Source organism: Furipterus horrens, unplaced genomic scaffold (assembly GCF_987537825.1).
Source record: "Furipterus horrens unplaced genomic scaffold, mFurHor1.1.pri manual_scaffold_17, whole genome shotgun sequence".
Lineage (NCBI taxonomy): Eukaryota > Metazoa > Chordata > Mammalia > Chiroptera > Furipteridae > Furipterus > Furipterus horrens.
In genome coordinates this window covers 75,012,440-75,038,980 of record NW_028327187.1, presented here as the reverse complement: position 1 = coordinate 75,038,980, position 26,541 = coordinate 75,012,440, and the positions used below count along the sequence as shown (strand labels likewise).

The 26,541-nt window shown below is 45.7% G+C and overlaps 2 protein-coding genes across 2 annotated transcripts; one reads left to right on the top strand and one right to left on the bottom strand.

Moving 5' to 3' along the window:
• The first annotated feature begins 788 nt into the window (after nucleotides 1–788).
• On the top strand, nucleotides 789–11,991 carry TEX28 (testis expressed 28). The gene is given in 5 exon segments (XM_090264090.1): nucleotides 789–800; nucleotides 3,529–3,609; nucleotides 3,612–4,240; nucleotides 10,805–10,940; nucleotides 11,635–11,991. Coding segments are annotated over 5 exon segments (1,215 nt in total).
• A 448-nt stretch (nucleotides 11,992–12,439) lies between these two features.
• LOC149991253 (long-wave-sensitive opsin 1) lies at nucleotides 12,440–26,252 on the bottom strand. Its single transcript, XM_090264585.1, has 6 exons — nucleotides 26,141–26,252; nucleotides 20,691–20,987; nucleotides 17,765–17,933; nucleotides 16,897–17,062; nucleotides 15,171–15,410; nucleotides 12,440–12,550 (listed from the first exon to the last, which is right to left on the bottom strand). Exons 1-6 carry the CDS (start codon nucleotides 26,250–26,252, stop codon nucleotides 12,440–12,442), a joined length of 1,095 nt encoding a protein of 364 aa, XP_090120711.1.
• Nucleotides 26,253–26,541: the final 289 nt, after the last annotated feature.

Below are 26,541 nucleotides of genomic sequence, written 5' to 3'. Positions count from 1 at the left end.
CTTTCATTCCCTGACTCCCATTCTTCCAGTACAGAAGACAATGATTTTGGCTAGATCATTTCTTGGTGTTAACATTATCAAGTTCATGAAAACACTGGTCACATCTGAGTCATGACTCTGATGACATTTCCTTTCTCTCCCAATGTTTTGTTTTTCTTAGAGTTAACACTTGTCTCCCCCAATCCCTGTGTTGCCTGTTCTCTGCTGTATAGGTCAGCACTTCTGCCAACTGTCTGTATCTCCTCACTAGCTGGTTAAAGATGTCTGGCATTTCATTAATTTCATTCCCTTGGAGTGTTCTCTCTTGGAACCTTTGGACTTGCCCTCCAAGCCCACTGCCCAGCCACCAGCCTAGGTTCCCATGCCATTATCCTGGAGATTGCATTTGCCTCTTTTTTGGCTTGGGGCCCCTGTTTCATAGATTCTGTCTCTACCTCTTTCTGAGGTTCTTCTCCAGTTTTGGTGGAGCACCTTCTCCGGTAGCTTCCAGAGAAAGAATGTGGATAAGGTAAATACACGAGTACTTTCATGTCGAAAATGTCTTTAGTTTGGATATAGAATTCTAGGTTGGAAAATCATTTCCCCCCAAATTTAGAAGGCATTAGTTCATTGTTTCCTAGTTCCTAGTGCTTTGCTAAAATGTTTGAAGATATTAAGACTTCTGATTCTTTTAATGTGACCTATTTTTTCTCTCTGACAGTTATTCTCTCAGAATATTGATGATATTATTCAACTCTCTTCTGGATTCCATTGATGTCATTGAGAAGTCAGCTCTCAGTCTAAAAGTCATGGTTTTAAAGGTATCAGCTTTTTAAATCTGGCTGATTTTAAGATCTTACGTCTAGGTAGATCTATTTCTGTTCTTCTTGTTTGAGATGTATTGGACTTCTTGAATTTGTTGATATGTGTCTTTTATCAGTTCTGGAAAGTTCTTAGTGGCTATCTCTTAAAGTCCTGCCACTGCCTCATTCTGTCTTCTCTCTGTAGGATTGCAGTTAGATTTTTGTTAGATTTTCTAACTCTATCTTCCATGTTTTCTATTTTTCAATTTTTTGAAAAATTCTATTTCTTTGTGCCTCTGTGCTTCTGTGCTTTCTTTGGCTGTTTTACAATTTACTAACTTTACAGCCACTTCTAAGCCACTGTTAAATCCATCTATTGAACATTTTTAAACTTTTAAAAGTTGTGGATTCTGACATATATACATAAAGGTGAGGTGGGCTGCCTCCAATGCCCTGGCTCAGTGGGAACTCCCTGTCCAGCAGAGGTTTCAGGATCATGGATGAGAGAGAACAGAATTACCCAGACACTGTCTTTTGTCTAGGAGGAGGAGAGGTGGCAAATCTCGCTAGTGGAGAAGAGCCCTGAATTTTCCCTCCTAGTCCCTTTTATTGAGGAGGGGATTTGGGAGATACAAAGTCAAGATTCATAAATCATCAATTAGCATCAGACTCTTGGGTTACAGTTGACAGTTACTGATTACAGATATCAATGTAAAGAACACAGTGACCATCCTGTGTCAGGGTCTCTGTTAAACATCCCTGCGCCAGACTGACATCAGGTGCAAGGCTTCATACGTTTTTTTCTACTCGTTGTTTATAGTTAACTAAGAGATAAGAAAAGCAGAGCAAGCTTTAAAGCATAATATGCATTTTTAAAATCCAATTCCCATGGGGATCCTCTGAGTGGTCTTCAAGTCATACCTGCTTCTGAACTTCCCGGTTTTCTGATCAAGTCTTACAGACCTAGGGGCCTGGATCGCAGCTTGGGCTACAGTTCCCAAAACCAGACAGAGTGGTCCTCTACATAAAGGTACAGAAAACATCAGCATATAGTTCAGGAAATAATGATAATGTGAACATACATTTAACTAGTACTCAGATCAAGCACCCTGGCCTCCACTTGTCTCTCCCAATCCCCATCTTCTTCTCCCATCCTAATGGGAACCACTACCCTGACATTTATGCTGCCAACATACATGCTTTTCTTTATAGCTTTACTGCCTGTGTATACTTCCCTGAACAACATAATTTTGTTTTGCCTGATCTTGAACTTTATATGAATGGAACCATATATAGTATTGATTCTTTTATGTTTGGCCTCTTTCATTGAACATTATGCTTGTTCATTCATGTTTTCAAGGTTGTAGTTCATTTTTCATTGCTGTATAGTAGTATATTGTTGAATATATTACAGTTCACTTACATATTCTATTATCAGTGGGCATGTGGATTGTTTATAGCAGTTGGTTATAGGGAACATTAGTGTCCATCTCTCCCAAGGACATACCTAGGAATGCAGTTGCTGGACCATTTGGTATGCATGCCTTCAACTTTACAATATTACCAAGTGCTTTTCCAGTTGCTTTTCCAAAGTGTTTGTACCAGTTGCTATCCCACCAGGAATGACTGAAAGTTTCTGTTGTTCCATATCTTGGTCAACATTTATTATTGTTAGTCTAAGTTCTGCCAATCTGCCAGGTACATAGTGGTATCTCATTGTGTTTTTTTTAATTGAAGTATAATTTGCATACAATAAATACACAGAACCTAGCTATCTACTACAATGTAATCACTCCTGACTTGGCACTGGGAGAGCATTTTTAGATCAAAAACAGTCATGAAGGCACTTATGTTTACAAAGTAGAAATGGAACAGAGGCTCTACCTGTTCAGACCCCACTGACCTCTTCTAGTTCACCATCATTCACTCTTAACCTAGCCCCCTATGTTCCAGCTATGTTGCTATGGCCATCTTTATTTTAGACATGAGAAAACTGACCTTCTGAGCAGTTCATTAAATTGCCCAAGGTAGAGTGGTAGAGTCAGGATTTGAACTGGGTTTTGTCTTAAAGGCAGTGTTTTTTCTGTTATCTTTTTTTCTGTCATCTTGATTGGCCTTCTGCACTCTCAGCTGCTCTAAGAGGTAGAGGATGCGGTGCTTGATACTATCCTGTAAGTGTCACAATAGAATTTTTCACTGTGGACTATGAGCTCTTTGAGAGCAAGGAATGTGTCTGGCTTCTGTACCACATGGTATGCAATCAGGAAATATGTGTTGAATGAATGATTGGGTAAAGGAACAAACCTGTTAGGTTGCTAAGCTCTCTGCCTATGTCTTCTGTCTGCCTGGCAGTAGCAATACAGCAAGGTGTATGGCTTAATGGGAATAAGTTTATTCCATACTTTACAAAAACAGTTTTTAATAAAATGAGATGCACAATTGGTAATTCTTGGAAGTGAGGAAGCCCAAGAACAGAAGAGGTAGGTATGGAGGGGAAAGTCTAGCCATCTGGGGGTCATAGTGAGGTACACCCATAAAAGAAGTCAGGTGCTGGAAAGGAGGGGAGGGGGGTTGGGAAGGTGAACTCGACTTCTCTGGTCTGTGTTGGGCCCATCTTGAATGCATAAATCTTGCATATATAAATATCTGTGCATACATGTAAGTATTTTTATAGAGTGAGGCGATAACATGTTCAATTCTGCTACAGTTATAGAAAAGTACTTTTTTTTTTTTTTTTCCAATTCAGGCAGAATACACCAAAAGCCCAAGTGCAACCCTCCTCTCCAACATCCCCTCGGTCAGGTCCTTGTCATTCAGTGAGGACGGCCCCCCAGTGGCCACTCCAGCCTCTTGAATGGAGAGATGGCCCGGAACTTACAGGATAGTATCAAGCACCGCATCCTCTACCTCTTAGAGCAGCTGAGAGTGGAGAAGGCCAGTCAAGATGAGAACCCTGTGGGCTACCTCAAGCTGGTGTTCAAAGCCGGCCGGCACCAGGCCCCTCACATCCAGCAGGCCTTCGAGAAGGTGAACCAGTGTGCCTCTGCCACCATCGCCCAGATCGAGTGAAGGCTCCATCAGTGTTACCAGCAGCTGCAGGAGCTGGAGGAGGACTGCTGGTCCAAGAGCTTGGTGCTGAAGGTGGAAAGCAGCCTGGACAACTGCCAGCAACCAAGTGAGAAGGCCCCATTTTTGGAGCCCCCCAAGCTGGGTGGGAAAGACTGCTTGTCCACCAACCGGTCCAACAGACGCTTCCCTCTGGAGAGTCACTTCCCAACCTTAGAGAAGGGGAAGTCCTCAGAGAGAAAGCGAACCTTGCAATTGCAGAAGGTGAAGGAAAAGTTGAAAGACATCAAGAAGTTCTACCTTAGCCTCCAGGTATTCTATCAGAACATAAAGAAGAGGTATCTGATGGATGTGCAGGTGTTGCTGGAGTCCCTTAAAGAGAAGAAATGTAGGTGAGGTGGGACCCCTTCTGCTGCCTTGGCTCTGGGAACAGATGCCAGGACTGTCTGTAGGAAGGTGAAGGGGAGCAGGGGAAAGGGGAACGAACAGCTCAGCATTCCTCTTGGAGACTGCTCCCCCTTGCTCACCACCCCCCCCCCGGTCCTCTACTGGCAAATGAGGCTCTAGCTCCAGACCCCACCATGTGGTACTGCAGCTTCAGCTCTAACTGGAATGGCAGAAGACAGATGAGGTGGCGGTCAGCCCAGTGGATGCCCATCATCAGTTAGGGAGGCATTTTGTCATCCTGTCTGCTGAAATGGTGTATAGGCAGGGCTGGAATCATCTTGCGAGCCCTGATATCTTCACCTGGGGCACAATGGGATATTTATTCTGAAAATGACTGCCTTCTGGGGAATGCTTTCTCCCTACCATGCAGTGGGTTCATTTTATTTTCATATAAGGCAATACTAAGTCCATCCCCCGAAAAGGCAAACTCAAAGGACTTCCTCCATTCCTATTTGATCACTTCTCAGGGTCCCACTGGCCCTCAAAGGTGCCACACTCCCTCCTTTGATCCCTGCAGTCTTCATTAACTCTAATCCTTTCTCTCTGCTAGAATGAACCTTGTTCATTTCTATATTCTTCATGTCTAAAAATGTGCCTGCCATTTGTAGGTAATCAATAAATATTTGTTAAATAAGTGGGGAAAAGAGGGAAGGAAGGATTCATTTAGATGAGCCAAGGTTCTCAGCATTTTCATGAAAGCAAGAATTCTGCAGTCCATTTAGTCTGTTTTCATGGGGAAGCCTTACCAGAATTTGCACTGCTTGACAATTCTATAAGGGGCCATTCAAGTTTTATGAGGCAACCCATTGTCAAGTAAGATAACCAGTCAGAAATCCAGGTTTCCTTTGGGGAGGCAATCTTCATAGGACATGGCAACACAACCTAAAATCTTGGCACTTTTAAAAAAACAAATCCTCACCCAACGATATGTTTATTGATATTATAGAGGAAGTAAGAGAAAGAGAAACATGGTTGTGAGAGAAACATTGATTGGTTGCCTCCCATACGCGCTGTGACTGGGGATCGAACTTGCAACATAGGTATGTGCCCCTGACCCGGGATCGAACCCACAACCTTTTTTTTGGTATATGGGCCAGCGCTCCAACCAACTGAGCCATCCAGCCAGGGCAGTCTTGGCACTCTTAAAGACCCCTTTGTCAAAATAGCATTTCCAAGGTTGCATTTATGTAAAGCAAGACTAGAATTTGATGGCAGTCATACATACCTTCATACATTTCCATACTGCCCAGGCCAATGGGACTGTTGTGCTTAGGTAAACTCTTAACCCCTTAAGCGTATCAGAATCTGCCAGCTGTGCGGGGAGTAGGGTAACCTACCTCCTGCCAGACTCTGAATTCCACAAGCTTGCACTGCTGAGCTAGTCCCGCCTACGTTGGACTGTGACATGAGTGTGAAATAAACTTTAATTGTGTCCAGCCACTGATATTTTTCTGGTTGTTAGCTACAACAGTTAGCTTATTCTGATTAATATACATTAGAAGCAAAAAAGCAGGTCTGTAGGACTTAGAGTTACCAAGAGAAATGGAGAATGGGCTGAAGATGATTTTACATAACAACAGTGACTACAGGGAGCACCTAGCATTATTCACCTGTAGTGTTCAGACACCCACTTTACAGATGGGGAGACAGAATCTCAGAGAGGCACAAGCAAGCCACACAGCTAGGAAGTGCAGCCCTAAGAGCATGTCAGCGTGTCCTGGCCTGGCTGTGTGGCTTCCTAAGCTAGGTGTGTATGTGTGTGTGGGGGAACAATATTAATTGCATTAAAAAAAAATATATATATATATATATATTTCCTTCAAGTCTTTTAAAAACTTTTATGTGAGCTAGATGCAGACATAGAAAAGGGCATGTAACATATGTATTCAACTCAATGAAGTGTCACTCAGTCTCCATGCCTGTGAATTTACCACCCAGGCCCCTGTGATTGTTATATCTTCTCTAGTGCATGATGAACTGAGCTTTCAAACTCAAAAGTCTTATGACACTTCTCACAGGTAAAATCTGTTTGTGTTCAGGAGGGCTTTCTTTTTTTATTTTTTAATTGAGATGAAATTCACAAAACATAAAATTATCTGTCTTAAAGTGTATAATTCAGTGATAGTACATTCACAATGTTGTGAAACCATCACCTCTATCTAGTTCCAGAACATTTTCATCACTCAAGAAAGAGACCCCATCACCGCCCCCCTCCTCGAGCCCTTGGTACCACCAATCTGTTTTGTATTTCTATGGATTTGTCTATTCTGACATTTTGTGTAAATGGAATCATACGGTATGCTGTTTTTGTGTCTGGCTTCTTTAACTCAGTGTAATAAATTTAGAGATTCATCCAAGTTGTGTGTAGGAGCAGTTCACTCCTTGCTCAGCAGTATTCTATTGTATGAATGCAACAGACTTTGTTTACAGATTCATCTGCTGCCAGTTGGGGCTGTTATGAATAAGGCTGCTCTGAATGTTCTGGTACAAGTCTTTTTGTGAACATACAAGGTGGGGACAAAAGTAGGTTTACAGTTCATATGGAAAATAATACAATCATTAGTAAACAATAATACAAGAATAAACTCTGTGTTTTGCATACTCACAACTGTAAACCTACTTTTGCCCAACCCTATATACTTTTATATGTGGAATAATAGGGTAGATGATCAGAGAAGGAAAACTCTGACTCCAAAAAAACCTCCGCTGCCTTGCGGCATACCTCTTCAGGGGAAAGGCTAAGGGAGTAAACCCCGACAGAAAATCCGGAGCCGGAGTCCCTAAGGCGGTTTGACGTTGTAGTCAACACCGGCAACTCCTGCGGCGCACCTGAAGCCAAGCTGTATTGACTCCGTCTTTCCCTTGGACCCTTCAGCTGCGAAGAGAGGGGGGGTCTGCTGCATGGGCAACAGCAGACCCTCCATATCACCCTGCCCAGGCTCTGTAGCTTCACATAAGAAGCTACACCATCGTCTCTCGAGACAGACGGCTGCCGACGACGACGAATAGGGTAGATGTATGTTGAAACATTGATATGAGAAAGGAACATTGATTGGTTGTCTCCCACACACGCCCTGACTGGGGATTGAACCCACAGCTTAGGTATGTGCTAGGTATGTGCTCTGACTGGAAATTGAACCAGCAACCTTTTGGTTATGGGACAATGCTCCAACCAACTGAGTCACACCTGCCAGGGCTGTATGTTGAACTTTTAAAGAAACTGCCAAACTGTTTTTCAATATGGTTGTGCCATTTTATATTTTCACCAGGAATGTTGATCATTCCAGTTGCCCCACATTCTGGCCAACAATTGGTATTGTTAGTCTTTGAAATTTCAGCCTCTTAAATTCAGCCACAACTTGGTGGCCCCTGAATTCCAACTTGTGTCATCCTAGCCCAGGTTTTTGCAACCTCAGTGCTTTTGACATTTTGGACCAGATAAGTGTCGTCCTGTGCATTGTAAGATGTTGGCAAGCATCCCTGGTCTCTACCCACTAGATGCCAGGAGCACTCTGGAGGAGTTTCTAACAGAATGTTTATGTGTGAGAGATACATTGATCGGTTGCCTCTTGCATGCTCCCAGCTGGGGACCTGGATCACAACCCAGGCATGTGCCCTGACTGAGAATCAAACTGACAACCTTTCGGTTCTCAGGCCAGCACTCAATCCACTGAGCCACACCAGCCAGGGATGAAGGGGTTTCTTATAGCTATCATAACAGATTCCCCCAAACCTGGTGGCTTCAAACAACAAAAATTTATTCTGTCACAGTTATGGAGGTCAGAAGTCTGAAATCAGCTTTATTTGGCTGAAGTCAGTGTGTCAGCAGGGCCACACGCCCCCTGGAGGCTTTAGGGGAGAATCCATTTCTGGATTCTTCCAGCTTTTAGTTGGCTGCAGGCCTCCTTTGCTTGTGGCCACATCACTTCAGTCTTCAAGGTGAGCATCTTCACGTCTCTCTCTGTTTTGTCTTCACATGGCCTTCTTCACTGTGTGTAAGAGCTCCCTCTGTCTCTCTTATAAGGAAGTGTGTGAATGCAGTTAGGGCCCACACAGGCTCAAGAGGAGCTCCTCCATCCCTGCTGCATTCCCAGCCCTACCCCTGCTGCTTGATCCCCCACATCTGTTTCTCCATCTTAGATTTCTCATCCAAGTTGTAGGCCACTAGGTTCTAGCTCAGTTTGCCAAAAAGCCAATCCTTGGGTATAATCAAGAGTATAACCTTTTGCAACAACAATATAGTCCAAGACAGTTTGTGATGGAGAAGGTGGCCTTATTAGCTTTGGAAGATTTAGGGGGCATTTTGGTTGACTGGTCATCATTTTGTCTTTGTAAGAGCATTTTTCAGAGTGGCACATTTGCCTCTCTGACCGTAGGAGCTGGACAGAGAGGAGTCCTTGACTAAAAGAGAGACAGTGAGGAGAGTCAGCTGTGTTGCGGCCAGGACACTGCTGCCAGAGGGTAAGGAGGCAAGGGATGGGGAGACTGAGAGAATAATAGCCTTATGAATTAACACATTTTTATTCAACACATTTAAGAATATATTCATAAAGTTTTATAAATATATTAATGAAGAATCTATTCATTGCCTTTTATTCGTGAAGAATATATTTATGAAAATATGTTTGAACACAGTTAATATCTTGAATGTCCTCATGGCTGGATCTTTCATGGTAATAGAAAGACAATCATGGGGAATCTACTTTCAAGGTGGACACCCTGCCTCTTCTATGTGGGCAGTAACCTTGGCCATGTTGTCACTCTCTTCTGAAGAGGGAGCAGAACAGAGATTAATGGAATGTTGCCTGAAAAAATGTTATGAATTGTCTCTTGATGAGTTGACTTTCAATAAATGAGTATTCAGTTTACTAGTTGCCTGGGGGACATCTCCATGTGGGTATCACTCAAGTTCTTAAAGCAGGACCAAATTACCTCCTGGCCTCACATTCCCTATCTATACAACAACACCTTGGTTATGTTCTTTTGCATGTCAGAGCCACAGCCATCAGCCTGCTCCTTCATTGTCCTGTTCTCCATAGGGCACCAGGCTCCAGCCATTCTGTGTCTCCAGTGCTCTCCAGTACCTTTCCTCTTCCCCAGTGGCACTGTCCCTGGCTTGGATCAAACCTTCCTTAGCTCTTCCCTAAATCATGTTGCCCAAACGGGGAACATCAAAAATGTTTTAAATTATGAAACATTCCAAACCCAGGGGAAATGTAGAGAATAATGTGATCAACACTGTGTACCTACCTCTACCTCTGAGCTTTCTCAAAACTTCACATTTACCATTTTTGCTTCAAATCTTATTTTCTTTTTAAGAAATAAAACTTTATCCCTGGCTGGGTAGCTCAGCTGGTTAGAATGTTGTCCCTATATGCCAAGGTTGTGGGTTTGATCCCCAGTCAGGGCACATACAAGAATCACCCAATGAATAAATAAATGGAATAACAAATTCTCTCTCTCTCTCTCTCCCTCTTTCCCTCCCTCCCTTCCACACACACACATTCCTCTCTCTCTAAAACTCAATTTAAAATTTTAAAAAAGAAAGGAAACTTTAAGCAACTCACTTGAAGCTTTCTCATTACCCCTTTCCCTAGTCCCATCCCCTTTCTTCCCACCTGACTATCCTCATTGGCACTTATCTTTTTCATTCATGTTTTTATACTTTTACTACTTACAAATGTAGCCATAAACCACAGGTAGTGATGCTTTGTTTGTGCTTTTTAACAGCTCCACTGAGATATAGTTTACATGCCATAAAATGCACTGTTTTAAATGTACATTTTAATGATGTTCAGTACATTTACTGAGTTGTGCAACCATTACCACAATCCTATATTTGTTTTAATGATAGCTTTATTGGGATATAATTCACATACCAAAAATTCATCAATTTAAAGTGTACAATTCAGTAGTTTTTAGTATATTCACAGAGTTGTGCACCCATCACCACTACTTCATTGCAGACCCTAACATTGTCATCTCTCCAAAAAGAACCCCATACCCATTAGCAATTACTCTCCGCCTTCCCCTTTCCGAGCCACTGACATCCAGTATTCTATTTTCATCTTTCTGGATTGATCTTATTCCAGACACTTTGTATAAATGGAATCATACACTATGTGGTTTCTTGTGACTGTTCCATCTCTATAATCCACATATTTTTATGGGATAATTACTGCATGCCAAACACTGGTGCTGGGAATACATATGGAATTTAATAGCATACAGTGGTAATTTAGATTTTGATTTCTACAACTTCTAGTCTATCTCTATTTTGGTAAAGCTGTTACAAAAAGGGAATAACATATAGGAGATACATGACTACCACTGTGGGTGTGGCTGAGGGGCAGACCTGGAGGAGTAGGCTGGATTTGACTGGGACTGGGGGCGAGAGGAGGGAGGTGGATCCTGAACCCAAGTCTAGTCTTGATGTAGGACCACTTATTGCCAGCACAAGCTCTGAGGTGGGGTACTCAGGGAGTATTACCTTTTCTTTTGCTCTCAAGACAAGCGTTGATGGAAGAGCTGGTGAATGACCATCTGCAGGGGTACTTGGGTAATATTTACCATCTCAAATAGAATCTGGCCTGTGCTGAAGAGCAAATGGCCTATCTTTCCTATGAGAGGGCGAAGGAAATATGAGTGAGTTCCACATGGGGGAGCTTTTTGAGAAAGGGCCAGTGAGAAAGAAGGATGTAGGGATGGGGGAAGCAAAGGATGAGTGAATCTGTTCTGATAACCTCCAAACCAAGGAGAGACAGATCTTCAAGTTATACCCCTGCTGAGGGTTTAATGGCAACTCACACATTTTAGAGCTACTAGTGTCCTGTCTTTATGTTCATCCCCCCTCCCCCACCCCTTAGCTGATCTCGGAACTTGGGCACTACAGTTCTCATACTTGAGCATGCATCAGAACCACTTGCAGGGATGCTCATGAGTACCCAGGAGCTGCTGATGGTGCAGGGAACACCAGCTGGGAACCCCTGCTTTTTACCCTGGGGTGACAAACGTGGGTTAAGGATTTCCCTCTCCTGTGAAACATAGCATTACTCTCTTCCACACCTACACCTGTACTTGGTCAGCTCTCTCACAGCCAGGTTCTCAGTCTCAGGTCACATTGGATGAGGCCTGAGTCAGATGAGACCTTCACTGTTACTGGGAAATATGGACCCTCCCAAGATGGGGCCCTCAGCATGTATGTGCTCTAGGTTCTTGACTCCCCTCCTAAATCTTCAGTTCACTAACACTTGCTGTGCACACCTTAGGAACTCAAGTAAATGACTGCACTTCCCTTCTGACCTCTGGTGAGGGCATCATGTGTTTTTGTCACCTGCAGGAGGTCATGGAGACTTTCAAGAGTCCTTTATCCAAGCTTGAAACTCTACAGCAAGTGACTCAGCTGGAGAGAACAGAGAACCTCAGGAACCGTCTCCAGAAGTTTATGTTTCAGTTTCTGAACCTGTTACTCACACTGACCACCATCATCTTGGTCTTCATCTCTACTATGTGCACCTGCCCCTTTCTGCTGTTAAATTCACATCTGCACATGTGCACCATGCTCATGCCGATTGGGCTTGGGGCCCTGGCTTGGCAGAAGTGGCATGCCATCCCTGCCATGGACTGGCAGGCCTGGGTCACCTCCAGATGGAGACTGTATTCAAAGGACTCCTGGTCTCTATCAGATGGGTCTTAAAAGACCTGGGTTTGCTAGCTCTTCCCCCTTCCAGGTGTCAGGGCATCCAGCCAGCCCTCCCCTAACAGCCACTTCTTAGTTCTCTCTTTTGGATTTTATCAGCACCATGAGAGGTATGTGGATGTCCACCCACCTCACAGTTCCCTTTCTCACATCCTCCCATACCATCTGCAGACATGAGATTTGGAAAAGATTAAAGTCTCTGAAGTGCAGTACTGCTCTCCTCTCTAACCCCTTCATGCCCTCTTGTGACCCAGTGACTGAATACTCAGAGGCTCAGGTGCTCCCCTCTGTGACTTTGTTGTTTTCGGCAAAGAGAAACTACATTAATTTCACAGGAATGGAAAAGAGGGGATGGTGGGGTGGTGGCCAAAGCCCCAGTGAGTGGGACAGGGGTTACGTTTTCTGGTAGGAGGCAGATCTTTTTGTTGTTGGGGCTGGAAGAGACTCATGCAGGTGACACCGAAGAGACAGATGAGGCCTCTGTCTTGGAGGTGCTGGAGAGTTCAGAGCTATCATCCACTTTCTTCCCAAAGAGCTGCAGGATGCAGTTTCGAAACTGGCAGGACAGAAAATGTTATTCAGCAAAGCAGGAAGGGTTGGTGTGCTATGCTAAAGGTAATGCTTAGGGCATTTGGAGGAAAGTATTCTTTTTCATGTGGATGACTTTCAACACCTTCTCTTCTACCATTCAAAACCCTACTAAGTGAATGGAGGAAGACTCGGGTTGTTTCTTGCATGTAGAGATGGTCATTTTCTGACTATTTGGTTATCTAAGTCACCTCATTTAGCAGGTGATAGTGACTATTGTGGGTTATATTATACCCCGCCAAAAGACATGTTCAAATCCTAACACTTGGGGTCTGTGAATGTGACCTTATTTGGAAATAGTCTTTGCAGATATGATTAAGATATACTTTACCATGAGGTCATGCTAGAGTAGAGTGGACCCTGAGCTAATGACTGGTGTTCTCATAAGTAGAAGGACATTTGGACACAGACACACAGGCACAGAGGGAAAAAGTCCATGTGAAAGTGAAAGCAGAGGTCTGGGTGACTCATCTACAAACCAAGGAACAGCAAGTATCCACCAGAAGCTAAGATGGGGGTATGGAAGAGATTCTCCCCCAGAGCACTTAGAAGGAACCAACCCTGCTGACACCATGATCTCAGACTTCTGGCCTCCAGAACTGGGAGACAATATATTAAAGCAGTTTGTTATGGCACCCACCAGGGAACTCATACAGTGACCAAAGATGATGCCATCTAAGGGGCTCATGCATAGAGTGACCTGTCTTCAGAATGTCTGGGAAGAGGCATTTTAGTGAAAAGAAACATGATTGTCATCTTGTTTCTATTCCATCAATTTTGAGGCCAGGTGAGGACTAGGTAGACAATAGTTTAGCCACCACCTCATCTCTTTAGCCAAGAGAGTCTTCTGGCACCAGAAGGGACCTGTTCTTTGCTGTTTGACCCCTAAAGAGATCTGGGCCATATTCATTTCTCAAATTACGTCTCAGATCATCACTGAGCAAACCACAATGCTTTGAGAATGCAGACCAAATGTGTTTCCTATGTATTCCAGGCCTTATTCTTGACTACCTGCAGCTCCCTCCAAAATCAAAACTCTCAAAAATAAAAAACATTATTGTTGAACCCTGGCTGGTGTAGCTCAGTGGATTGAGTGCTGGCCTGCGAACCGAAACGTCACTGGTTTGATTCCTGGTCAGGGCACATGCCTGGGTTGTTGGCCAGGTCCCCAGCTGGGGGCATGCGAGAGGCAATCACATCAGTTTCTCTCCCTCTCTTTCACCCTCCCTTCCCCTATAAAATTAAATAAATAATATCTTTAAAAAAACATAACTGTTGAAATCGATAACTGAAGAAATGGGCTGAACAGCAGAATCAACTCAGCTGAAGAGCTGGCAGATGAGGCTAAGGAATTCATCTGACACATTAACTTAACATCTACCTACTGAGCACCCATTCTGTGCCAAACTGTGTCCTAAGGGCATCAGCAGGGATGTCCTCATGGATTTCCATTCCAAAAAGTTCTCTCAGAATGCAACAGGAAGGCATAACAATGTGAAAAGTGTGAAAGAAAAGTTTGAGAGCCTGGAGAGGTCCAGAAGTGCAGATATCTGTCAAGGAGGGGGAGAAAAGAAAGACACAAGCAAAGACAGTATTTGGCAAGCTAGTGTAGGATTCCACAAACAAAAGCAGGATCTAAAAAGAGATCCATGTGAAAGAGAGGAAACAGGGATCAGGGATAGAACTATATTCTGGGTATTGAGATGCCAGGAATGGAATTCTGGGGAATCAACTGTGGTACTGGTACTACTGAATATTTAAACATTACCAAAAGAACATGTGCTTAAGGAACTCAGCAGAGTCAGAGCCAGGCAGGAGAGGGCAGAGCCATGGGGCAACTGTAAAATGGAGGAGCAGAGAAGAGCCATTGGAAGGAATAGTCTGGATCTGGTGAAATAGGAGGTCCCTAAGGGGGTAGTATTTCTGACCACAGACCTTTGTGGTCACCATCAAATCACATCACAGATGCACCTTAATGAAGTGAATGTGATGGATTCAAGGAAGAATATGGCAATTACACTTGGAATATGATGAGCCTCAATAGTCACCTCTAATATACCAAGAAGTCTAGGAGTCATGGGCAGTTTGCTGTGGAGGCCCAATATACCAGCCCATGCTGGCTGCCATCTGGCAAGACTTTGGGCAGGACCACAGTATATCCCCCCTGAACTAATCTATAATGCCATGAAGGCCACAGGTCAGTGCAGCCAGGGAGGTCCTCATTTATGTCCTGGGCAGAGTTAGGGTTTGAAGATGGAAAGATGAAGGTTGAAAGAAAAGTTGTGCCAATAATGGCAAGAAATGAATACCTAGGGTAAATGTGGCCATGTTCAGGCAGTCCTTTGGTGTTTGATATCTAGGCTAGTCCAGAGGCCAACAGAAAGGAGAAGCTCGGCAGTACACAGGCAATTCAGGATATGCCCACCCTCAGGCAGAGACCAAAAAAGGATCCAGAGGGAGGGCTGCCTGGGGTTGGGTCAAGTGCTGAGACTTCTTAGGTCATTGTCCTGGAGGCCAGACAAGATTCCACATGGAAGCTATTATGGGGCTCTTCCAGGGTCTATTTCTAGTTTGCTCTGCTGACTTACCTGCCGATTCATAAAGACATAGATAATGGGGTTGTAGATAGTGGCACTTTTGGCAAAGTAGGCCGGCAGGGCAGCCACCAGAGGGTGGAAGGCATAGCCGGGGTGGGCAGCAGCAAAACATGCAAAGAATGTGTAGGGCCCCCAGCAGAGGCAGTATGCCAGGATCATCACCACCACCATGCGTGTCACCTCCTTTTCTGCCTTCTGGGTGGACTCGGATTCTTTTTGCTGCTTTGCCACCTGACAGAGACAGAGAGTAGTGCCAAGGGACAGTGAATGGGAGAGTCCCTCAGGGCTCTGAATCTTAAGGGACTCCATGTTCCTATTGCTTGGGCAGCAAGTCTGAGAGGCAGTGAGTGATGGGCAACTCAAGGAGTTGGGAGTCATGGGAAGTTGGGGAGCCATGGGGAGAAGGAGATGGGCCCACCTGCTACAGCACCTTGGCCAGCCAGCAGCCAGCTCCTATCTGAGTGAGTACATATCTGGCCTGGGGTGGTCTCATGCCAGAGTTGTACAGGCTTTGAGTTAGCACACAGCTAAACCTGGCTGAGAGGGCCCTGAGCTGGCTCCCATTAGGAGTTTGAGGAGGAATGAGCTAAGGGAGCTGTTCTTATAAGGCCTCACATGGTCCCTTATCAGCATGCCCCCTCCTGTGCTCAGGTCTGAAGGGTTGGGCAGGAGAAGGCACAGGGGCTGTCCACTCCCTGCTATGGGCAGGGACTGACGGCAGGCAGCTGAGTGGGCATGAGGGGAAACTGTGAGGACAGGCAACACGTTCTGGAGCCTGGGTTCCACAGCTTGGACCTAATGTGGCCTAAGCCATGGCTGGACACCTGTGGGAGCCAGCTAAATTGGTTCTGATCCCTGACCACCAATAGGGTGGGGGAGAGATAGGGGGGGAAATCACAGACTGAAGGTAATGAGATAAGGGGAGCTTATCTTGAGCCCATGGCCTCCACTCTAGAGAGAACTTATGAGCACATGCTAATCCGATTGTGGGCACAAGCAGCTTCATATAGGAAAGGCGTCACCCCAAAGAGCCTCTACCACCTGTGCCAAGCAGGATCCCAACAAGAGCAGATGGCACATCCAGATCAGGCTAATTGTGGCTTAAATAACTGATAAAGGGACAACTTTATAGTGTTCAGTAGACCACAAAGGGAGCACAGAGCTCTCAGCACCCCAGGACCCTATCTCACTCCTGTTTTGCTCTGATGTCCTGCAAGGGCTTCCCAGTGGTAGCCCAGCTTACGCAGGGAAGTGGGAGCATGGCTGTAGACAGGATCAGCTTCTCAGAGAGGAGGAGGGTGGAGAGTGGGCCTAGGGGGGCAGATAGCACCTGTGAATCCACTCTTTAGCCTGTCCCCAACAGCCCAGTGAAGGGGACAAGGGCCCTCTGGTGGCAGCCTTTTGAAAACACTTTGATTTTCAGGTTTCACTTGAGTATCAGGCTACCCCTGGAACCGTCCTCGGTCAGAAGGAATGTTGCTCTGCTTCTTTATTGGGCCCCTCCACTGGGGAGTGGGGGCAATCCCTTTCCATTCTATAAGGATAAGGACGAGGGAACCAGGGTTGTACCTGCAGTCCCAAAGAAATCACCAGATTCACATCTGGTTTGGGGGCAGGAAAGCAGACTGAGTGACCCTCTGTTTCTGCCAAGACATCCCTCCCTGGCCTTCATGTTCCTACCAGCCAGGGGTGAAGCCAGGAGTGCACGGGGGCTTACAGCTCGGATGGCCAGCCACACTTGGAGGTAGCAGAGCATGATGACACTGAGTGGGATGATGCAGCATGTGGTCATGAGGACAATCATGTATGATTGCACCCCAGGGTACCAGCTACCGCTGAACACGTCCGGGCCACATGAAGTCTTCAGGCCATGGGGCCAGTACCTGGATAGAAGGGCCAGCAGCTTGTCTCAATGCAGGCAAGGCAACCTGGGAGCCCCTAGCCCAGGCATGCCACTAACTTGGGTAGGGTTGTTGAATTTTTTTTTTTTTTTATTGAGGTGAAATTCACATTACATGAATTGACCATTTTTGAAGTGAAGTTAAGTGGCATTTAGCATATCCATTGCCACTATCTGGTTTCAGCACACTGTCATCCCCTTGATTACATCCCCTTCCTACAAAGGGGAGGGGGTAAGGCACTCTCTTGCCTTTTAAGAACACCTGTGAATACATGAATCATTTTTGTGGGGTCAACTAGATCAGCCCGTGGCCTGAAGTTGTAGGCATTTCTTCATGTGTTCCTGTAAGCAGCTCACACCTGGGAGAAACAGACCTTTCCAGAGGCTGGCTAGGATAAACTATATGATAAGCATGAGTTTGGTGGGTCATTAGGCATTATCATGCAAGTATAGGCTCACTTGGAGACCATGGGGCCTACCTCCATGTTGCAGCCAGCTAGATTCATGCATTCATAGACACAACCCTCGAAGGGTCTCAGGGAGAGTTGGGTCCATTCTCACTTGCGGGGCCGGGGAGACACAGAGACAGAAAGCTATTTGCTCCAAGGTCACAAAGGGAATCACGAGTCTGACCCTCCCCTCTCTGTCCTAACAAGCTGCCTTCCTGGCACCCTGGCATCCTTACCTGCTCCAACCAAAGATGGGTGGGGCTGTCCACACAGCAGCCCAGACCCAGGAGAAGGCGATGCCTGCGATGGCCAGCTTGGCATCAAATCTCACATTGCCAAAAGGCTTGCAGACCACCAGCCACCTCTCCCAGGAAATGATGGCCAGGGACCAGAGACCTGTGATCCCTGCAGGGGAGAGCAGACAGATGACGGCTTTGAACCTCTTATATCACTTCTTCCACATGGACCAGTTTTCCAAATGAAGAGGCACTCCCCAAATACCTGCAAAACTTCATTCTCCAAAGAGTGTTTTCAGATCCAGGGGGTACTGGGTCTCTTGGTCATTTATTTTTCTAACATCTGCTTTCCCATTTTTCCCCACTGGGCCTCTCTTTGCCCCCTCTGATTCGGCCTCTTGGTCCACCTTGCTTTCCCTCCTTCTTTTACTTGGTCACCAGCCTTTCCTCTGATGACATTGAAGTAACCCCCAATGGCCCTGTACACACCAGCATGACCCACTGATATGCTATTGTCCCAGCCAACAGCTGTGCCTCTCCCGCCAGCATGCACACGTTTCCTTAGGCCTTGGGAACCCTCCCCCCGATATGCCAACACCTTCTTCTGTTTGGCAGGTGGAGACAATGTCTCTTGTCTTGCTTAGACCCCAGAGGTCTGTGCACAGAATTCAGGGGTCCATGAACTGGGATGGGAAAAATGACATCTTTATTTTTACTAACCTTTAATGGACACTGGCATTTCCTTCCATTGTGAGTGTGGCAGCACTAGCAGTGCCTGTGAGTTGGTCACTTTACAGAAGTGGCAGACATTTCCAATATCACTATGTTCATTACTGGCCAGGTCCAGTTATTTGATACTTTTATGAAGAATAATGTCACTGCCCTGACTGGTGTGGCTCAGTGGGTTAGGCATTGTCCTACAAACTGAAAGGTCACCAGTTCGGTTCCCAATCAGGGCACATGCCTGGGTCGTGGGCCAGGTCTCTGGTTGGGGGCGTGTGAGAGGCAACTGATCGATGTTTCTCTCACACATCCATGTTTCTCTCCTTTTCTCCCTCCCTTACCTTTTCTAAGAAAATAAATCAATAAAATTTTTTTTAAAAGAATGTCACTAATTCTTCTAAAAGTACTTTTAATACTATTTATTTAATTATAATATAATTAAATTTATTATTATAATTTTAATACTAATATTTTAAATGAAGAACTGTGTTGATAATCACTGTTTAATACTTTGATAACTATTTCAATATCACTGTAATCCTTTGCAATCCTATGGATTGTGTGTACATTTGCAAACATTCTTCTGAGAAGGGGTCCAATGTTTCCTCTGAGGGCCAGGGAGTGGCTGTGGCACTGAAACTGGTTCGGAAGTGCTGGCATCATGTTAGCACCTACCTCATAAGGTTGTGGGAGGGTTCAATGTGTTCATTTAACAAGCCACCTTCCTTCCCTGATTTTACAGATGGAAAAATGGAGGCAGAGCAAAGTAATTAAAGTAATTCAGTTGAGTTCACACCACTAGTAATTCAAATCTGAGGCCAGGCTACCCCCTTCCCAAGTCCCTCCTATCTTAGTGTCTCTTTCTCTTTCTATTGTTCACCTCCTCAGAATCCAAATTGGAGATCAGTTTAGGCGCCAATGAGACAAGTTCATGTTGTATGTGGAAACTAAGAATCCAGGTTGGTTTTGACCAGGTAGCCCTGGGAAAGTTTAAAAATGGGACAGCAGATGCATGCTTCAGCTGGTTTGACAGTCAGGGGCCTGAAGACAGTCTGTGTGTGCTGAGTGCTGAGGCCCTTGGGCTCCTGTAGTCTCGAGTTGACTCCAAGAATGTAAACCTGCAGCCTTCCGTTCTCTCACAGGGGCGTGGTACAAGGGCTACTGGAAGGAACCTAGGCCTGCCTATCCTCCTCTTCCTCATTGAGCCCTAAGAAAGAAACTTGGCCTCACAGCAACCACCTCATCTCACCAAGTGCCCAACATGTGGCAGATTCAACTTCTGCTCTAGCTTCCTCGACATTCCTGTTAATGTGGCTTTGGCTCCCTTACTCAGACTCCCTTCTATCTTCCAGCCTCTTCCTGGGTATCCCCTTCCAGTCCTCTCTTCCCAAAATAAAGTCCCTGCATCAGAGCATGCCATCCCAAGCTTGACCATGTCTTGTCATCTCAGCAGTTGCTCACCAGTTGTCTGCCCACCCAACCACTGACTGAGCCCTGCTTTCCTTGGCCACCTTGCCCCAGCCCGCTTCTTGTTCTGCTGACTCAAGATTCAACTCTTCCACGATACAGTCCTTTTAGAGGACTGTTGGCACTGTGTAGTTACTATTTGAGGTAGGATCCCCTCTGGCCAAGACTTGGGAACACCTTGGGGCTGGGACGCTGTGTGCAGCATCCTATATGCCTGGTGCCAGCATAAAGCCCAGCACACGGGTACTTCTCAGTCAATGTTGACCTGGATAGAGCTGCGGCCCACAGAGATGTTAGTGATGGGGAAGGGAAAAGGGAATGTTTGCAAATGCACACATGATAAATTGTTTCCCTGGAAAAAAACCAACACAGGTGAGCTAAAAGGGAACACGTCCCTGATTTGGGTGGGAACTCTGTTCGGGGTGACCAGACCCTCCCCTTGCACATTGTTCTGGGGTCACGTGGTTCTATATCTGTCTCCACACATGCCAGCTGAATGGCTCCAAACTGGCTGGTTCCAGGCAGAACGTATCTCAGAGTAGGCACTCACGGTGTGTTGGACTGCACAGCCCCACCCCCTCACCTAAATGATGACCTTGGCCCAGTTTTCCCTGTAGGCCTGTCTCCAATGAAATATGTGCATTTCAGGCACACCTGGGGGGGTTTGCCATGTGAGTGTTTCATTTACATATAAAAGGCTGGGTCTCTTCTGAGCCTGGGCCTTCGGCTGGCTTACCACATAGGGAGACAGTGTAGCCCTCCAAGATGCACAGAGGGTGGCCCAGCACAAAGTAGCCATAGATCTGGTTCACAACACTGATGGTGCTAGCGATGATGGTCTCTGCCAGATCAGCAACTGCCAAGTTCACCAGGATCCAGTTCAGAGGATGGCGCAGCTTCTTGAACCTCATGGTGGCCACCAGTACAAGCCCATTAGTGAAGACAGATGCAACAACCACAAAGATCATCCAGGCACTGGTGAGGTGGTACACCCATCTGGGAGCAATATGGTAATTGGGGCCTTCAAAGGGGCCTGGAGGCAATAGGTACAGAGTAGATAGCAGTGTCACCCACCTGTACAGCTATACCCATCTCTCCCCTCCACGCCCTGCCCAAACCTCCCCTCAACGTTCCCACTCTCCTGCTTGCCATATTTGCAACTGGTTCTTTCCCTCTAGCTTTGCCCATTTGCAAACAACCTGCCCTGTTTTCTGTCTCTCAGGCCAGAGGACATAGCTGGGCGGACAGATGCATGTGCATCTTTGAACTTAACAAACTGAAACTCCTCATCATCTCTGATGAATAGCTCTGCCTCCTCTGGTTCACCATTGAGTGTGCTGGGCCAGCCCCCTGTAGTGCCATTGAGAGGCTTCTGCTCCCCTGAACCCCCTACACCTCTGCACTGTTTTCCTTGCGTACTTCATGTCTTTCTGTTGAATCTTCGCTCACACTCTCCCCTGCAACTGGGTCCTCTTACTTTCCATACCATAAAGTCCCCTTGGCTAGACTTCTGGCCAAGATGGGGGCCTAGACTGACACGCTCCATCTCCCTCCACAACTGAGAAGGACTACAACTACTGCAAAACCAGAAATAACCAGAAGTTCCAGAAAATAAAGCTACACGGAAGTCCAACGTATGAAGTTACAAACAAGTGGTGCTTGTCTGGATGGGTAGGAGGGGTGAGGCTGGAGCGGAGAGATCAAGCTGTGTTGGCGGTAGCAGCTGCAGCAATGGGCGGCAGAACTGTGGTAAGCACAGACACCCATATTTAAGGGGAGGCAAGAAGCACCTGGGAGCACCCCTAGCTGCAGACCAAACCTATCAGCTCGTGATTTCAATGCTGGGGAAGGCAGACCTCCATTGCCTCAGACTGTGAGGTCCAGAAGGTGTGGGGACGGAGGAGGAGGCTCCGGGTCTCTCAGCGGAGAGTGAATGGCAGGAATCCATCTTGGACCCCCACCCCCGCAGAAAACACCACAGCCTGGTGAGAAGGGTCACCCGGTTGTGATGAGTGCACGGTGCTCTGCTCCCTATAGCGTAGGAGGCATGACAGCCCCGCCCAAGAAGGGAGGGTAAACAAAAACTGTCAGGATGGCAGGGATCATGATAGAGATCCCAATCATGCAGCTGACCAAAAAGCAAATACATGATTTAACAGACCAACAGATAGATAATCTTTCCGAAGCTCAGTTCAGAGCTATAGTTATAAGACAGCTTAAAGAACTAACAGTGGGTCTTAATCAAGATGGGGAAGGAATGAAGGCTAATCCTGCTAAAATGAATGAAAACACATACAAAACAAGTGGTGAGGGAAGGAAAACCAGTGACTAAATCAACAAATTGGAACATAGGGAAGGAACAAACAGTCAACCAGTGCAGAAAGAGGAAACAAAAAGTGAGGAAAATGAGGAGAGGCTCAGAAACCTATCGGACAGCTATAAGCGGGCCAACATACAAATTATAGGGTTGCCAGAAGGTGAAGAAGAAAACTAGAAATTGAAAAATTATGTAAAAAAAATAATGAAGCAGAACTTCCCTAACTTGGGGAAGGAAATAGACTTATAGGTCCAGGAAGCACAGAGAGTTCCAAATAAACTGGACCCAGCAAGAACCACACCAAGACACATTATAATCAAAATGTCAAAAATTAAAGATAAAGAGAGAATCTTAAAAGCAGCAAGAGAGAAGAGAATTATGTACAAAGGGGTCCCAATTAGACTATCAGCTGATTTCTCAAAGGAGATTCTGCAGGCAAGAAGGGACTGGCAAGAAATATTCAAAGTAATGAAAAGCAAAAACCTACAGCCATGATTACTCTATCCAGTGAAGCTGTCATTCAGAATAGAAGGGCAAAGAAAGTGCTTCCAGGACAAAGTAAAACTGAAGGAGTTCATCAGATCCAAGCCACTGTTATATGAGATGTTAAAGAGAGTAGTTTAGAAGAAGGAGGATCAAAACTATGAACATTAAAATGAAAACTGTATCACAACAACCAACAACAGAAGCTAGGGAATTGAAACAAAGGCAAACTAAGTAGACAACGAGAGTGGAAAAAGAATTATAAGTATGGGGAACATACTGGGGGGAGGTCAGCGGGAAGGGGGAAGGGGGGAAAGGGAGGGAGATGGTGCAGTGGTGCAGGAATTAAGAAGCATAGTAGGAGGGAGCGGAATAGACAGGAAGATGTTGAGAATACATCTTCTCACACCAATATGCACAACCAATGGTCATGGACTAAGTGGGGGGAAGAACAACTGAAGGGAGAGGGGTCACTGGGTGGAGGGGAGCAGAGGGAAAAGAAATTGGGATAACTGTAATAGCATAATCAATATATATATAAATTCCCCTTGGCTTCGGGAACCTTTCCAGATTCACCAGCTAAGAGTCAACTTGGCCCCTTGGGACTACAATGATGCGACTCTATTATGTTCTAGCATGTGTTGGAGTTACCTCAAAAGTACAGAGGTTTAGTGTAAAAATAGCAGCTGGAACTGTGAGGTGTTTGGAACACTCCAGCTTGCAGGCAAATGCAAGGGGCAGAAGCAGTTTCAAAATGAGGCAGCCTAAGTGTCCTTCCTAAATAACCCATGGAGTCCAGATTGGGCAGGGCAGGGACAAGAGGGACAGGGCAGGGACAGGAGCCGTGCATAGCGGTAGGGGGACAGGGGAACTCTAAATCTGGGAGGCCAGAGAGGAGGGGCCTCTAGCAGTGCAGGTGTCCCAGCCTGTCCTCTCTCCTGAAACCTCTGGTGGGACTCATTTCATGGAGAAATGAGCATGAGAACGGTATCACACTCAATGCTCTGACAAAGGTATTCTAAAAAAATACAGATGGGGGAAAAGTGGGACAACTGTAATAGAAAAACAATAAATAAATCAAAACTTTAAAAAAATAAGTGGAGGAAAAATACAGGAGGGAGGGAATCAGGTGTGGGGCAGTCAGAGAAGCAAGATTCCTTCAAATATACCTTGTTTTCTAGATTTTAATTTGGAAACCTATAAGTATTTTATTACCTAATTATAAAACAACATTCAATTTTAAAGAGCAATCCTTGAAAATTAAAAAAAGAAAAAGTGAAACAAATGGACCTAAATGCATAGCCACTCAGTAGCATAATCACATACAGAACGACTATTCTAAGGGACTTTAAAAGGTAATAGTTTGACTATGTGAACCTAGTGGCATATATCCTAAAGATAAAATGTTATCCTAAAGATAAAATGTCCAAATGTTACATTTTTGGTAATCATGTTGTTGGCAGTTATGCTGGTGTCATACTCTGAGACCATTGTATGTTGGGGATAACGCAAACAATTAATTAAATGATATTCTAATTCTGATTCTACCCAAAGCTCTTGAGAACACGATTCTTGGTGGAAGAGAAAGGCGATAAAGAGGTCAAACCCAATTGGCTCCACTGGGAAATCAAGTCATTATTTTGAAATGGGAGAGGTAAAAGGGAAGAATCAAGCATTTCTCCTGCCTTTCCCATACACAATACACCCCCCATCCCAGGAGAACACAATGACAGATGAGGGCATGTTTCTCTTTATCTAAGTAGTCCAGCTAACAAATGAAGACAGAATGCTGTTTTTGCATTCCCCAGTGATTTAATGGGTCCGGGCATTGGGCTTCAGCAGCTGCCAACACCCGGGAAAAAATGACACTGCTAGTGGAGCGGTCTTGCCAGGATACCCAACAAACCCAGCCTGCCTCTCAACAGACCTTCAAATCAACTGCCAGTTTACAAAAACATCCTGATGAACGACGTGGGAGGGGCATGGGAAGCCACATGTGGGAAGACATCGGCAAAGTCTTAAGTGAGTGAGTCCAGAGACTTGTTTTCTTTGACAAATAAATTGCAAAGAGGTCCAGGGGGAATCTCCAAATCCAAAAAGGGTGAAAAGGCATATTGATCAATAGGAACATAAAGGCCTTACTTGAGCCCTGATTCAGGCAAACAAAAAATGTTTAGATGCTGACTGAGAATTGATGATATCAAGGCAGTGTTACCTTCTTGGTGTGATAATGGCATTGTGGTTATGTTTTCTAAAGAGTTCTTTCCTCTTAGAGGTGCGTACTGAAGATTTATAGAGGAAATGGTGTGATGTCTTGGATCTGCTTCCAGAAACCAGGAGGAAGGGTTAGTGGAGAGAGTTACAGATGAAATAAGACAAATGATTAATACCCAGTGGTTCACTATATTTTCTCTCTACTTCAGTAGATACTTCAATTTTTGAAAAAAAATTACAAAAAGGAATCTTGGACATTGGTGAAGCCCCAAGGGCCACCAAGGACAGCATTGTTCCTTCTCCATCAAGGGTATTCTGGGGCTCAATCAATCAGGTCGATGCCAACTTCAGGGTTCTCAACCAGTTTGGCCTGGGGAACCCTGCTGCTGATCACTGCCCTGGCCATCAAGAAACCAAGGCATGTGAAACATTCTTGAAGTAACCGATGGTCTTTAGTTTGGAGGAGGGACCTGGGGAGGGCTCCAGAGCTGGGGATCACTACTGTCCTCAGCTCTTTGAAGGGCTTACATGCAAAGCTTTTTGACTGGGCCACTCCCGGGGCAGAACTCAGCTGCCTTGACAGAGTTTTCAATTCCTTGGGGACCTAAGCCCTCTCTCGACATGGGCCAGCTCTAAGTGGAAGAGCGATCCTGGGAGTAGAACAAGCTTCTTCCCCCCAGAATATGCTGCGGGCCGCACGGCACTGAGTTAGACAAGATGACCAATACAGTCTCTTCTGACTCTAAGGTTCTAGAAGTCACTCACTTTCTCCCTCAGGCCTCCTGCTCCTGGAGTTTTTGCCTCCTTTTGGCTTCAGAATATGCAAAGATGAGTCAGACCTGGGTCCTCCCCTAGACCTGAATATAATGAGTGCTCATTAGCAGTATGGGATCACAGAAAAGAGTAATGAACATTCAGGAGACAGGGATTCTCAAAGGGTCTGGGAAGCCTACATGGTTTTAAAATGCATATTTGATATTCTGATGTCTTTTTCTGTTCAGAAGGAACCCCCCACTCATGTAATCATAAAAGCTAAGGGAGAAGGCCTTTTCAGCTGCTGATAATGGGTGGGATGGGTGGCCAATGGCCCCCCATGTGGCCACTTGGGTCTGGTGTCACAGGGGGTTGTTTCAGCCATCGTAACCAAGCCTCCATGGCAGCTGCTCTCTCACCTCTAGTGGCGTTGCTGTTGGTGTAGATGAAGATGCTCGCCTGGGTGCTGTCCTCAAAGCTGGACTGCAGCTGCCTGCCTGCAAGCCTTTGGGGGCCCCACCACTGGGCCATGGCTCCAGAAAGCCCTGTCCCTGATGCCCACCAGCCCTGGCACTGTCTGGGGTTACAGTGCTTTATACAAGCCTGCAGGATCAGCCTGGGCCTCCTCACCTTAAAAGCCCTCAAACCCTTCACCATCTGATCTCTTAATTGGACCCCGGACTTAGACCTCCTCCTCCCCCACCCCTTGCCTCCTGACTCCTTAGGAGAGCCCATGAGGGCAGCTCAGAGAGATTTACTTGGAACCAAACTTAGAGCCCCTGGCTTTCCAAGGTGGCTGCAGGAGCTGCATGGACCCTTA

Coding starts and splice junctions, on each gene's coding strand:
- LOC149991253 (XM_090264585.1), bottom strand. CDS start 26,252: ATGGCCCAGTGGTGGGGCCCCCAAAGGCTTGCAGGCAGGCAGCTGCAG. Junction 20,988..26,140: donor CAACAGCAACGCCACTAGAG/GTGAGAGAGCAG, acceptor TATTGCCTCCAG/GCCCCTTTGAAGGCCCCAAT. Junction 12,551..15,170: donor ATGTCTTTATGAATCGGCAG/GTAAGTCAGCAG, acceptor CTGTCCTGCCAG/TTTCGAAACTGCATCCTGCA.